The following is a 16,251-nucleotide window of genomic DNA, read 5'->3' as shown; positions in this document are numbered from 1 at the left end:
CGACCGCACCGCGCACTGCTTTATGTAGGCGTACAGTCAGAAGGGGGCGTGTAGATGAGTATTACTACAGTAAACACAGACGGCCAAGTGTCGTTTTACAAACTGTCATTTACACCAAAGAGATGATTACTAACAATTTTGTGAGCGCTCCGCGCTTTCGTTCTTTAATGCCTTCGGCGGCAGTAGAAGTGTGTGCATGTACACACACGTGAACGCACCTGAATGAACAAGAGACAAAGGATGCTTTTATAAACATCTTTATTTGTCAGTCTTTCTCAGAGGGCTCTTCAGTAAACATATGAAAAGAACTTTACACTTTACATTACAGCGTGTATGTTAAATGTGTAGCTTAAGTACTGACCACTTTAAATAAACAAACGTAAAGTGTTTTGTGGTGCATAATTTTAATACATTTCCTTACTGACTGTTCCATTGGCTATATGTGGGTCAAATACTGCTGTAAATTGTTGTTTTTCCCCCCAAAATTAAAAGGTTTTCTGTTTAATTTCATTTCATTTTTGTTTTCTGAACAAAAAACAAGGTTTCTTACATTTGTCCCTAATTTACTAAAATGTAATTCAGTGTAACAATTGTCAGGCATTTTTATGACATATTAAAAGACAAATTACTTTTACCCCAAATACTAATTAGTTGTATTTCTACTATTTTAAAATGTGCCACTATCCTAGGTTTTGCTCATTTAAAACACAATAAAATTGAATATGCTCCTTTATTCTTTTATAATTTTTAATATGTACAAGTCAGAATTAGCATGTTGTTTAAATTGTTACATAAATATTGTGTTACACTAATTGACAATGTAACATTTCAACCGAATTTTGACATTTTATTCTACAAAAACTTATTTGAAACCTTAAAAGTAGACACTTTACTTACATGTAATGTGCTTTCTATGTAAGTTTCTTTTGACGTGGACATCTTAACGTCTTTGACCCATTTATTTGTGTAACACGGACACTGTAAAGTAAAGTGTGGCCAGAAGTATTTACAGATATACACAGTAGGCTGCAACATACTGTAAGCGTCTCACCTGTAACCTCTTTCAATAGCAGCGAGAACACTGACTGCTGGTCCAATTCACATTGAAAATGAAGTACAACAGACTTGAGTTCATGCATAACATTTAATCATGTTTGTACAAAATAAATTTCAAATGCTCTTGCATTATACTGTAAATGTCCATGAACTTTTTGTACCCCTTCCCATGATAAATGTATGTGCCAAATGCTGATGTCAGATAGTGTTCAAAACACAACAGCACTGCTCTATTTACTTGTAGGAATGTGTGAGACTAGATATGCTTTGATCATTTGTATGGCACAGTTTTTCAGTAGATAATTTTGAAAAGAAACGACATTTCCCCCAGACAAGAGACAAAAAAAAAAAAAAAACGTCTGGTCCCAGTATTTTAACTACTTAGAACAGTGTTTATAGAACACATATGTAAACAGAAAATCCTGAATTTCAACAAAATAAATTTTGATTCCAAGTACACATTTTCCCATGGCATCTTTTTGAATATATTTGCATTACCCTAGGAACAATTTAAAAATCTTCAAAGGCAGAATTGAATAACTTCTACTCAAAATTCATTGTTTTACAATTCCCACACATGCAGTTAGATTAGTTTAAAACCACTCAAATTATGCTCTTAATTATGAGACATATACAAAAAAATCTCATTTACATTTTTGCATTACTATTTTTTATATAAGGACTTGTCTCAGAAAACACATTGACTGCAATACTGTTCCAACAAGCCCTCTTTGAATTATTTTCTCCATTCATGAATTTGCAACACATGTGTGGCAGAATTCACTCCCAGCCGCATTATTTTGCAGTGGAATCATTAGTTTGACGTGACTGGAAATGGTTTTCGAACAATAATGCTTTTGTTTGAGGAAAACTTGAACTATACTCAAAGAATGGTTTTAATTTCTTTATGGTTACTGACAGTACGCTACCCATTAGAGTTTCAAAATGTGTTTCCTTGAAGCAGTTAATGTTAAGGTGTAGGGCTGGGCGATTTGGCCTAAAATCAAAATCTCGATTAATTGAACATTTTAACCCGATTACGATTAATGAACGATTATTTTATTCATTTATAAAATTATATTTAATTATATTTAAATAACATTTATTTTTTTTGCCCTCATAGTTCACTGTCAAGTTTTGTACAGTAAATCTGCGCACATATTACAAGTGAGAGATTTTTGAATGAAGGGTGCACACACTATCTACTATCTATGATTATTTATTGAACATCAGTGTTGAACAACTGAAATTAAAGCACACATTGCTTAAAACGAAAAGTCACATTTTTCTTAAATTAGTGAAAATAAATAACTTTCACTTTTGGAAACAAAATAAATTATTTATAAAATAATAATAAATATTAAAAGTAGAAAATAAGTATCTCTTCTAAATAAAATTACTCTTGTATATCCTGTAAATACTTTTTACTGTATAAATACTGCTTAAGCTCTCCATCGACATTTTGGAGGAATAACATAACGTAACGGAGCGGGGTCACCTGACTCCACACGCAGTAATGTTTTTACAGGGAAAGTAATTGAAATAATTGACCTGGAAAAATTTGATCGATTATAGGTTCTGAATGTCGATTACGATTATTTTTCGATTAATCGCCCAGCCCTATTAAGGTGTCCATAGGCTAGCTGTAAACAGAATAGTCTTCTTTGCTGGTTCAGGGTCATTCTTGAGATTTAGCTCAGAATGTTTTTGGCCTGGATGCTGGTTTCTAGAGCTGGTCAACAATCAGGTTGGGACAAAATGATCGAGGGACCAAATGCTAATAAAAACTATTCAACACTTCCTTATAAAATAATTAACATTATCAGTTTGTGTTTGGAAATTTCTATATATACACATTTCTGCTCTTGCACTCTTGCCATTTTTCGATAGCTGTATATCAAAAATACAACACAGAACATTGGCAGTAAAGCTGTAAGACAACAGAGTCAACAAAACCAGTGCAAGACACACATATCTGTCACTACGAGGGGCTGTAGTCAGCTAGGACTGTGCTTCTTTGTTAAACAGGTGTGTAGAAGTGCTGACCACTTTTGTTATAATTGCGAGACAGGTGTGTCAGAGGCCCTACGGATGCTATCCATTGCATAGTGAGTGCAGTGTTCTCGTATGGGTGCACAACACAAACAAACTATTGAAATTCACCACCGGTCCTTGACATCACAGTTTTTCATAGTCATTTTAGCATAGATCTTGGCAGGAAACTTTGCGAGTCAGTTGATGCAGCTTTGCTGTGTTACTACTGTACCTCCCAAGGTGCAACATGCCATGTTTCATCTATGGCTTGTGCACATCCTCGTAGCGTAGGATTTTGTAAAGAACCCAATAGAAAATGTTGAAAAACAGGAAGGCCAGTGGGAATCCGGCACGAGACACAGTGTCGATCTTCTTGGCTCGGTCGATGAAGAGTTTTCTCATCTCCTCATGACTCTTGCCGGCAGTAAGGGCTGGGTCAGAGGGTGTTGTGGCCGCATTATTAGCAGTTTTGGGAACGGCTCCGTCTTTCCCTGCGTTGGGCGTGAAGCTCAACCGGCTCTCCCGCACATCCTCCTCCTTAGAAAAAGGAAAAGATACAGAAAGAGAAGCAATAAATACTCTAGTACTCCTACGTTCACAGAACGTGTTGCTTCCCTTATAGGAAATTGTGTGAAATAAGATAATGTGAACAATAAATTACACTGTTCGGACTTTGTTTTTAAGTTTCTGCTTAACTACTGCCCCGCTAGCCTGCAAATGTTAAAGTGATAATTTACCCAACAATGAAAATTCTGTCATTAATTACTTATCGTCATGTCATTCCAAACCGCTAAGACCTTCATTCACCTTAGGAACACAAAAAAAGATATTTTTGATGAAATCTGAGAGCTTTATGACCCTGCATAGACAATGCAACTACCATATTCAAGGCCCAGAAAAGTAGTATGGACATTGTTAAAATAGTCCATGTGACTTGATTCAACTTTAATTTTATGAAGCTGCAAGAATCGTTTTTTTGCACAAAGAAATTAAAGGGTAACGACTTTATTCAAACACATGCGTCATGGTACTCTCGTGAATGCGTGTCAAAGAAATTGTTGAATGAAATCATTATTTTTGCTTTCTTTTTGTACACCAAAAGTATTCTCATAGCTTCATAAAATTAAGGTTAAACCACTGATGTCACATGGATTAATTTATCACTGTCCTTACTACCTTTCTAGGCTTGGAAAGTGTCAGTTGCATTGCTGTCAATGCAGGGCCAGAAAGCTCTTGGATTTCATCCAAAATATCTTAAGTTGTGTTTGGAATAACATGAGGGTGAAAATTTAATGACATAAATTTGCATTTTTGGGTGAACTAACCCTTTAAACCTTAGTCAAAGAGCTGACAAACAAAGTACAAACAAAAAAGGTTTGCAAAGATCTTTCACATTCTGTTCTGTTGTCAACAATGATTTCAGACAAATACAGAAAACTTTGGTGGAAAAAGTTAAATTATTTTGGTAAAACATGAAATCAAACCCACTAATTTCGCTAATAAAATAAAGGTATTCACTGGAACAAAACAACTGAGTAAACATGCAATTAACTGAAATTAATTGATTGCAACAAGATCATATGCATCAAGAGATATTTAATGCATCTTGAGTAGAAATATCCTCTGCCAAAGATACTGTACATTCAAACTAATTTGTTAATTGTTAATCAAAATCTATTTGATGCCATGTGCATTCCGTGATACTAAAATTCAGCCCCAAACTGTCCAATCAACTGATAAAAATACATTACCATTCAAAAGTTTGGGTTTGGTAAAAATAGTAAAAACAGTAATATTGTGAAATATTACTACTACAATTTAAAAGAACTGTTTTCAGTTTGAATATACAGTATATTGTAAAATGTCATTTATTCCCGTGATGGCAAAACTTTTAGCAGCCATTATTCCAGTATTCAGTGTTTTATGATCCTTCAGAAATCATTCTATATTTTTGCTGCATGCTTTTTTTGCATCCTTGATGATTAAAAATCTTACTGACCCAAAACTTTGTAATGCTTGTGCATATTTATACACAGTACGGGGGGAAATTCTAAACGTTAGTTCCCAATTAAATAATTACATTTTAGATAATTTAATCAGATTAAATTATAATTTATATGGTAAAATATAATTTATTATAGACTGGTAATTAAAACAGGGTAATGTTTTAAAAGCAGTTCATTTCATTATAAAAAATGAAATTGCTTTATATACAACATACCAGTCAAAAGTTTTTGAACAGTAAGATTATTAATGTTTTTCAAATAATTCTCTTTTGCTCAACAAGCCTGCATTTTTTTAATCCAAAATACAGCAAAATCAGTAATATTGTGAAATATTTTTACTATTTAAAAGAACTGCTTTCTATTTGAATATATTTTAAATGTAATTTATTCCTATGATTTTCAGTATCATTTTAGCATCATTACTCCAGTCTTCAGTGTCACTTGATCCTTCAAAAATCATTCTAATATGCTGATTTGCTGTTCAAGAAACATTTTTTAAAATATTATAAAATTGTACTGTTGTTGCTGTACTTTGGATCAAATAAATACAGACTTGGTGCGCAAAAAAGACTTCTTTAAAATACATTACTGTTCAAAAACTTTTGACTGGTAGCGTATATATACATACTATTGTTTATTGTTAATTCATGTTTGTTTCGTGTGTATACATATTATGTTAAATTTACACTCTTAAAAATAAAGGTTCTTTATTCTATGAAGAACCTTGAACATCCATGGAACCTTTCAAATTCTTTAGATTTTAAAAATGTTCTTTAAAATGGTTATTTCAGTCATTGAAAGGTTCTTTGGGGAACCAAAAATGGTTCTTCTATGGCATTACTGCAAAAACACTATTTCGGAAATCTTTATTTTTAACAGTGTATACACCTAAATTTATTAGTATATGGTATGTAAAACTGAAGCTTACTGGAAACAATTATATAACAATTGTATCAAATGAATCCATAGTCATATGATTCATAAAATACTCAAATGGCTATTTTAATCTTGACATTATGATCACTGCTTATCTGAATGATAAAATAACATGACATACTGTTTCATGAGGGCTGGACCCTAAAGCACATGGACACATGATAGGGAAGGGGAGTGACTGTATAATGAACTCATCGCTCAAAGGCATGGACAGAGATGAAGTGCTGTGCTCTCTCTTTACCCTGTCATTGGATTCGTCGAGTTGGCCCATTGATCCGTAAACTGGCTCGGCACTGCATAGGCCATTGATACGACGCAATGACTCGGTAAGCTCCTCATCAAATGTTTGATCGAAAGTCTTTCAGCACAGCAGGGGGATCAAAGAGAGAAGGAAACACAAAGCATGCAAACTAATAAAATATAATGGCTCTCCACATGCAGGAAATCATGCAAAAAAAATCATAAATAAATACATAAAAATAAAGATTAACCAATAACCACTTATTCAAAAATAATAGTACGACCATGTAAAAAAAATGTGATCGCATAAAAAAAACAAAAGTGTTTTATTTTTAAATCAATTTCTCTTGAAAGCATCCCTGGCCACATACAATATTAAGTATATAAACACACCTAAACAGAGTCTGACCTTTGTACTATTTAGCAATAATTTTTGGTTAGTTGCCAGATATGCCATCAGGATGCACTGACTACTTCTGTCCTCTAGGAGGCAGTGTTGTATATGTGTATGACTAACAACGTGGTGGTTTGTGTGATTCCAGTGTAAACAAATAGGATTCTAGTTCATTCTTTCAACTGACAAATGCAAATGACTGCATTTTTACTGTGTTATATAATCAACAACATATTATTAATCACATAACAACTTAATCAAATGATAGATGGGTGTTTTCTACTCTTCTTTTTTTTTTTAAACTTAACATCATAGCTCCTATATTATCACATCAACATGCCTGCCAAAACATGCACATTCAATCAGTTAAACTGCGTTAGGATTTGTGTTTAGAATTTATCTGAGCAGAGTCGAAATGGCCGTAGAAACTCCCAGTCTCCCAATCATCTGCTTCACTTAGTGTCAAATCCAATTGCAGCGAGTTTCCCCCCATACGGGGCAAACTTCTTTCCTTAGGATTTTCAAATTTACTTTTTCCTTTAGTGCTGTGAATGCTTATACTGACTAATTAAATTTGTGTGACTGTTTTCTCTTTTAAAAGTGATAGAATATTTATTTAGCTTTATTTTGTTTAGCTTTTTTCTTTGGATTTTTATTTCCTGCAGTGATTTCAGAAATTATAAAGGCTATTGCTGTGGTCCTGTCCAGAATACTGACATGATTAAATAAATATGTTAGTGTTATATATGTCTCAGATAATCTGCTTATTAAGTAAATTGTCGTTTTTTCATCTTTAAACCCTAAATACACTACTAGTCAAATTTTTTGAACAGTAAGATTTTTAATGTTTTTTAAAGACGTGCTCTGCTCTGCTCACCAAGCCTGCATTTATTTAATCTAAAGTACAGCAAAAACAGTAAAATGTTAAAAATATTTGTACTTTTTCAAATAAGTTTCCTATTTAAATATATTTTAAAATGTACTTCTGATTTCAAAGCTGAATTTTTATCATCCTTACCCCAGTCACACGATCCTTCAGAAATCATTCTAATATTCGGATTTGCTGCTCAAAAAAAATAAAAAAAAAATAAAAAAAATGTTGAAAACAGCTGAGTAGATTTTTCTCAGGTTTCTTTGATGTTTGATGTTTCATTTATCTGAAATAGAAATCTTTTGTAACATTATAAATGTCTTTATCATCGCTTTTGATCAATTTAAAGCAACCTTGCTAAATCAAAGTATTTTCTTTCCCAGAAATAAATAAGTAAATGCAATTATACTGACTGCAAGTATCTGAATAGTGTGTTTACACTGTATAATGTTACAAAAGATTTTTATTTCAGATAAATGCTGATCTGGATATTTCTATTAATGAAAGAATCCTGAGAAAATGTATTCAACTGTTTTAAATATCATTAATAATAACTATAAAAAATGTTTCTTGAACAGCAAATCAGCATATTAGAATGATTTCTGAAGGATCATGTGACACTGAAGATTGGTGATGCTGAAAATTTAGCTTTGATAACAGGAATAAGTTACATTTTAAAAAAATATTTAAATAAAAAAGTTATTTGTAAAAAATATTTCAAAATTGTATTGTTTTTGCTGTACTTTAGATCAAATAAATGCAGGTTTGGTGAGCAGAAGAGACTTCTTCTAAAAACATTTTAAAAAAAAATTTGACTGCAGTGTACATGTGAAAGTGGCAGTCTTTATTAGTGATTCATTGAATCACTCATGTCTGAACGATATAAAGTTGGTTTGGAATAACATGTACACTACCAGTCAGAAGTTTTTGAATAGTAGGCCTAAGATTTTTTTAATTTTTTATTTTTTTAAAGAAGTCTCTTCTGCTCTCCAGGCCCTGCATTTATTTATGCAAAGTACAGAAAAAAAACCCTGTAAAATGTCGAAATATTTTTTACAATCGGTTCGTTCAAAAACGGCGATTCATTCAGGAACAAAACAAGCGACTGTCTTATGAGCGAATCACTGAAGGATTAAATGAATCGATTCGTTCAAATCAACGAATCAAACAAAGTTACGGCGTTCAACTTGGTTGTTGTAACAGTTCTACTGTGGCCTTAAATGGAATTATTTTCGTTCGCGGAGCAAGAACAAAGAAAGCAAATGGCAACATTGTGTTTAAAATGTAAGTTGCTCAATATTACCTTCCTTTGTTATAGACCTACAAGCAATATCATGCTTGCAGTCGTGTTGTTTTTCCAAAGCACTGCAATTACCTGCGTCACAAGGCGTGCGTCAGCACTCATATTAACATTTGCATCGAAACTTTCTTAACCTTTCATGATTGTGTTGAATAGTGGAGAAAACGTTAACGTTTGTGTGTGACTCTCAACACTTGACAAAACACGGGAATTTATTTATTATTTATTTTTCATAAATGTTCGTTCATACCTTGCCAGACTTCTTCCTTTTCCGTCGGAATCGTAACAGGTCTTTGTGTTGCCTTGAAACAAAGTTGACTGCAGCATACTCCAACAGGGCAGAAAAGACAAATAACAAGCACACAGCCATCCAGATATCAATAGCCTTCACGTAAGACACCTGCACGACAGAAAGACACAAACACATTCGTTTTCATATACCTTAGCCTTTGCCTTTTCATTCCAGCCTACATAAAAACAGCCCAGTCGTTTTATTATTGAACAGCACAGGGATCCGTCTGCCTATTGTCCTTATCGCCGCTATGAATCACAGGTAATTCTCTGCCAGGTGAAAAAGCCTATTTTCTGGAATGTTTAATTGCGTTACATAACTCAATGTAGCATTTATGAGTTTTTAATATGCAATACACACTCCTTGCCTGCTTTCACACATGGATGCACTTTGCACATTCCACTCTGGGCTGCATTAATAAATGATAACTGAGAATGAATGGCAGAAAAAGAGATGTGTAGAAGTGCCAGTAGAACTTATACCCTAATACTGACCAGTGATGCAGCCTCTTTGTAAGCAATGTGAATAAGGGTCTTGCTTTAATACTGTTTGCACTCTGACCTTAGGTAAGGATGTCCTGGATCCAGAGCTTTGAGTTGTCATAGTGAGCACTGTGGTGATTCCCAGAGCGACACGGGCAGGAGCGGCATCCATGTTGATCCAGAAGGAGACCCAGGAGAGGATGACAATGAGCAGGCTAGGAATGTACATCTGGATCAGGTAGTAGCCCATCTGTCTTTCCAGGTGAAAACGTACCTCAATGCATGTGAACTTGCCTAGCAGGAAAAAAATGTAGACGGAGGACATATGAGATAAGGATTTATACTACTAAGACCTGGTAGGTTTGGTTATTTTGTGGTTTTATTAAAACAATAATGCATTTTGAAAAACAGAAAATGTTTGCTTTAGAGAGATAAAAAATTATAATAATATACACACTACTGTTCAAAAGTTTTTAAAATGTTTTTATACTGAGTCTCTTATGCTCACCAAGGTTGCATTTATTTGATCAAAAATGCAGTAAGATAAGTCAGTGTCATGTGAGCCTATAGAAGTCATTGTGCTGATTTGCAGCTCAAAAACATTTATTATTATTGTTATCAATATTAAAAACAGTGCTGCTTAATATACTTGTAAAACATGAAACATTATAAATCATGATTAAAAAGAACAGCTTCTATTTGAAATATTTTGTAACTTTAAAAAAGTCTTTACTGTCATTTCGATCAATTTAATGCAGTCTTGCTTAAAAAAGTCATTTAAAAATATTTAAAAATAACCAAAAAATGTTACAAATATTAAAATTATAATATTTATATAAAAGGTCTCTTGGAGAAATTAACATTGTAATAACCTGCAGTTGTTACCTTAAAGAGCTATTTCTACCCCATAAAAGTTAGTTTTGTTGGTATAAATTAGTGTAAATTAAGGCTAATTCTATAGTAATATTTTAAACTTGATTAAAACCAGTTAATTTCGATGCTGCCTTTTTGTTACGATGTTACTCAAATGTAGGTGAAGGATCACAAATACCTGTTTTAGTCTGAAATGATATGTAAATAAAGATGTAATTTGTCTGACATGATGCAAAACCATAATGTCCCACAATGAAAGTGTACTAATTTAAACCTAAAAGTAGATATTTATTTAATGTGTGGTTGGTGAACGACTGTAGAGAGCCATTACAGCCAGTTACGTTTGTATACAAAATCCACATGAAAGTTAGAGAGCACCTACTTAAAAGGTCTGAGAGCTTTCAGCTGCAGTCTGCCTTTTGTTCTCTGCTACTGAGCTTTTTCCTCTCACAAAACACATTTCTGCAAGGCTTGTCTTTCCTGAAAAGCAGGGAGACGGCTTTCACTATTTCTGTCTCTTTGGTTCCAAAGTCCCTGAGAGATTTTTGCTTGGTAATATTCCAGACTGCCCTACTCTCTAGCTGGAGTACACTTGGGGAAAATACATTTAAACTCAATAAATGCAAACCTAAATGTTAATGTTTATTTAGAGCCATATGATGAATGCTAGCTTAAAACTACACATATATGCAATAATTAAAACAAGTAGTTGTTTAGGAGTTGTGTAAAATTGTGTTTGACAGAGAAATGCTCCCTGTGGTATGCACCCTATTCACTCTCTCACAAAACCCTAACACAAACACACACTTCTAGTCTCCTCAGGAGTTTAGGTGGTTGGAACTGTCAACCCTAAGGTTGAGGTGACCTGAGAAAAAATCCCCTGAGAGACTAAGTGAGAGAGGTGAGAGAAACAACAACAGGAGGAAGAGGAAAGGGAAAAGAACAAAAACCATGAGACAGTGTGTGTTATGGAGCCTGACAGCACCTAACATTTACAGGACAGAAGTGGGATGTGCTGCAGGCTCAGGAAACAACCCAGCAGAATAACCTATCCTGGGATATTACAGTGAATTGTAGACTCATGTACACTAATGAACTTAATTTACCTCTCCAGTATCTGAGTCGTAGCCTACATGAAAAATAAAATGACACAAATATTATAAAATATGACAAAGCGTATAAATCACTTGTTTTTCTAAAGTAAGACTGTCCAACAGGAACACCAGCAGGTAAAGTTGTCTCTTGCCTCTACTGAGCCCACTGAGTTTTAACAGCCCTTCTAAGGCATATGGTAGGTTTGGTGGAGGAATGCAATGAATCCTACCTCTTGAGTTTGTGCGCATTCCATGTTTGTGAATCAGTCTGAATGAACAATATAATGGTGTTAACGGGAAGACTAATTAAAAAAAAAAGTAAGTAAACATCTCCCACACTTAGATATAACCACTTTGTCAAGTCAAAATCAAACTTCAAATCACCTGAAAACATGATCTGTGAAAACATGAACATTTGTTAATACTGAGTATTATAAGCAGTAGTCATAATAAGTGTGGTTTTGTTTATTGATCATAGATGTGTTTTTATGTCTTATACATATGAATTTCTGTCATACAGATGAAGTCAAAAGTTTACATACACCTTGCAGAATCTGTGAAATGTTAATTATTGTACCAAAATAAGATGGATCATACAAAATGCATGTTATTTAATACTGACCTGAATAAGAAAATAATAAGTTTTTATGTATTTAAACCTTTTCCAACACAGTGTTGTTTTCGTCAACGATGACGATGACGAAATCATTTCGTTGACGCAACTTTTTTTCATGACGATAATGAGACGATGACGAGATAAAAATGGCTCGTTGATGACTAAAACATGACGAGACGTGTGTGAGTTTTCGTTGACGAGACGAGAATAGACGAAAATGTTAGTGGGTGGTCCGTCAGACGTTTAAAATGCACGACATTTCTGCTTATTGTGCATGCCAATTAAAACCTAAGAAGTATCTGCCGCTATGGCAAGCCGTTTTAGCATTAAATACTCTTTGCCATACTACTAGGCTATGGCAAGCCGTTTTAGCATTCTATCCTTGTTTGGTTACGCCCACCACCTGGCGTGCACCAACATGTCACATTGTTGTCACTCAGACAGACAGACAGACGATTAACCATGATGGCGGCAGTTTGCGCATTATTTCAAATATATGTCTTATGTCTAAAACCATTCCTTCATTATTGTAATTATTGGTGAAAATAGTCGATCCGGAAGCTCACATTGTGTTGAACTATAGATCTGCTATTTTCACAACTTATAAGTGACACTACCAAACAGCAAAATACTTACTGACCTACATTAATTTGTTAAAAGACTACTTTTCCCCCTTTTTTTGACTAAAACTAGACTAAAACCTTTATGACTTTTCGTCGACTAAAATTGGACTAAAACTATCACATATAGAAGTGACTAAAATGTGACTAAAACTAATAAGCATTTTAGTCCAAAAGACTAAGACTAAGACTGAATCTTAGATGGTTGTCAAAAACAACACTGTTCCAACAATGACTGTATTTTGAGATCCAACCTTTCACACTGAGGACAACTGAGGGACTCATATGCAACTATTACAGAAGGTTCAAATGCTCACTGATGCTTCAGAAGGAAACACGATGCATTAGGAGCCGGGGGTGAAAACTTTTTTGAATTTGAAGATAATGGTAAATTTAGCTTATTTTGTCTTCTGGGAAACATGTAAGCATCTTCTGTAACTTCTGAAGGACAGTACTAAATGAAAAAATAAGAAAAATTTACACATCACATCCTTATTTGGCTCTTAATGCATCATTTTTCGTCATCAGTGAGCGTTTGTACCTTCTGTAGAAGTTGTTCTCAGTGTGAAAAGATGGATCTCAAAATCATACAGTCATTGTTGAAAAGGGTTCAAATACACAAAAATGATGAAAAACCAAAGAATTTTTGGGACCTGAAAGATTTTTCTGAAGAACAGCAGGCGGTTTAGCTGTTCAGGACAAACAAGGGACTCGTGAACAGCTATCACTAAAAAAAAAAAAAAAAAAAAAAAAAATCTGTGGATCATTCAGGTAAAAACACAGTATTAACAATCAATGTAAACTTTTAAAAGGGGTCATTCTTATAAATTCAACTATTATTTTCTTTTGTGGATTAAGTCTTTTATGTGAAATATCTTTTTCAGATCAGTACTAAAAAATAACATGCATTTTGTATAATCCTTATTTTGGTCAAATTAACATTTTACAGATTCTGCAAGGTGTATGTACACTTTTGACTTCAACTGTATATTGAATGTTGCTGCTTGTTGATTTACATATATCCTAATGTTATCAAGCTGGTTAACATGTATGAGGTTTTGCTAAATTGTGTGAATGATTTGAAGTAGTGTGAGAAAGTGTGTTACGGTCATAATTTTCCATCAAGAACCCAAATTATAGCTCAGGGAGTTTCTTAATTTTCAGCTACATTTACACTTGCCAGGTGCTTTTATCAAAAGTGACTTGCATGACATTCAAAGTAATCATTATTTTATTCTCTGGGAATCAAACCCACGCTCCTGGCATTGTTAGCATCATACTTGACTGTTTAAGCAAATAAACTGTCACCAAATAGTTTTTTTTTTGTTTTTAATATACAAAAAAGTGTGGGTGAGAACTTCTTTGATACAGGAAAAAAGAACATATTTCACAATATGTTTCACATAATACTTCACATGATCCTACAGAAATCACTCTAATGTGTTGATTTGCTGCTCAAGTGACTTTTCTTTCTTATTATTATTATCATCATCAATGTATTGTACATTTGCTGCTTAATGTTTTCGTGGAAACCTACACCTGCAGAAAAAAAACTTATTTTTGACACTCTGGCTGAGATTAATGTTTTTAGTGCACTGCTTAATTTACATACTCAGGAAAGCCAAAGGATCCTCCATCTTTTTCATTGACGGGCTTGTTCTGCAATAGCTCAGGGATGAAAACCCACTGTGACATCATTAAAGCTGTGCCATGTGGTTATTTCACATCCCTCATGACTCAACTGACAGAAGATGCGGGAGCTCTGAGCAAATGTATGAGTGTGCAAAACTACATAGACAGCAGGAAGTCTTGTATGGCAGAGGAGGAAATGTGTGAGCAGTCATGCAGAAGGCCCTGTATCCATCCTGTCACACTAAAGAGGGGAGATCACATTTAAAGAAGTGTTAATGAACCAAAGGTGAAAGTAAAACGTCATTGTGGTGTTATAGTGAGATTTTTAGCATCTATTGTGTCCCTGTACCCTTCACCGCAAGGTCATCGGGGCTGGTTGTATGAGTAATAAGATTAGGAAAAGGTTTCTTTGCATAAAAAAAATATGTTGATTATTATTCTACTTGCTTATCTGACAGATTCCAGTCATCTAGCAATGTGTAACACAAGCATATAAAAAGTGCAGTATATTTTCATAATGTGACATACTGACAAATCTGTGGTCTGTCAGTAAGCTGAAATATGTTCAGTATTGAATTATTGATTCCTTGCTATATAGATGTAACAGAGGTAAGGTGGTATTTAATCAAGCAGAGATGCCTGTGGCCAATATGCTAATAGATCAACATATTGTATACTGGTCAGTGTGAATGAATACCTCTAAAAAGAGGCAAATTGATCTACTTACACTTTTGAAAAATACTGTGGGACATACTGAAGCCAGAGACTAAATCACTGTACTTGTGAGAAAAAAGAAAGTCTTCTGTTTTGTCAGCTCTGATTGTGTTAGTTATTTGGTCTGCTCTGATTAGGCGTTTTGACAACATTTCTGCACTTTTGCACCCTGCTGGCCTAGATAGAGCAGCATTAAACACAACAGTTTACTAGCCAGAAATCTTTTTAAAAGGTTGCTGTGCTACAGTGTTTGTCTGCAGGCTTGGACCTGTGGTCTTTATTGCAGGTGTATTAAGAAAGATCAACAAAGCATTGTGCAGTAACTGCCAAAGAGGGAGAGAGGGAATGTATCAAGAAATAAGAGAGAATGAAGCAACAAGAAAATGGGTTCAAGCAGTTAGGCTTTGGCAGATGGTAATAGCTTTGGACTTTATACTCATGATGTAAGTAAACTAAAACAACATGAATGACATTTATAATAATGATGATTTTTATGTGAGTTCATGACTCTAAATTGCATAGCACATAAGATTTATAATCCTATTTGCCTCCAATATGAGGCACATTGTTTCTTATTTTTCCTCTTGAAAAGAAGAGGCTTTTTTAACATGTATGAATGCATATAAAATATATTATTGCTCTCTGTTGAATACATACAGCAAGTATGATATCCCTAAACCAAATCAATGAGAATGTATTTAATGCTACAGATATTAGCTGGGAGCTTTGCAATTGTCTTACCTTTTATTTGGATGCTCAACTCTCAACTCAATCAATATCAATATGCCTTTGTGCACCAATATTGATTCAATTACTAAGTGAGAAATTTGAAGGGAGTCCAGGGAATAATGTGACTGACATGTAGCTCCCATAGAAGCACACAGTCCCCAAACACATCAGCCAAGAGATTTCCTGTCAAAAAAGGGACCTTTGAATCTTAAGCGTTCTTACCCTCCCATTCTCTATTTCTTTCATTCTTTTCCCCCTGCGGTTTTCCATTTCTCGAGACCCAAGTCTTTTACTGGTGTTCTCTCTTTCATTTTGTCCTTATATACTGTGGACAATTGTTTGAGGCAACCTGACCTTGACCC

General features: G+C 34.2%; 1 protein-coding gene across 1 annotated transcript in view; it reads right to left on the bottom strand.

The window, feature by feature from the left end:
- Positions 1–241: 241 nt before the first annotated feature.
- glra3 (glycine receptor, alpha 3) overlaps positions 242–16,251 on the bottom strand; it is a 94,614-nt gene continuing 78,604 nt past the window's right edge. Inside the window, exons 7-9 of the mRNA XM_073841981.1 lie at positions 9,691–9,905; positions 9,088–9,237; positions 242–3,627 (exon numbers count right to left, since the gene is read on the bottom strand). Of these exons, the coding sequence (XP_073698082.1) occupies positions 3,352–3,627; positions 9,088–9,237; positions 9,691–9,905 (641 nt within the window). The 3' untranslated portion in view covers positions 242–3,351. The remainder of the gene's footprint in view (positions 3,628–9,087; positions 9,238–9,690; positions 9,906–16,251) is intronic.

This window comes from Garra rufa, chromosome 6 (assembly GCF_049309525.1).
Source record: "Garra rufa chromosome 6, GarRuf1.0, whole genome shotgun sequence".
Taxonomy (NCBI): domain Eukaryota; kingdom Metazoa; phylum Chordata; class Actinopteri; order Cypriniformes; family Cyprinidae; genus Garra; species Garra rufa.
The sequence above is the reverse complement of the archived record's forward strand: the minus strand, read 5'-3'. Positions and strand labels throughout refer to the sequence as shown.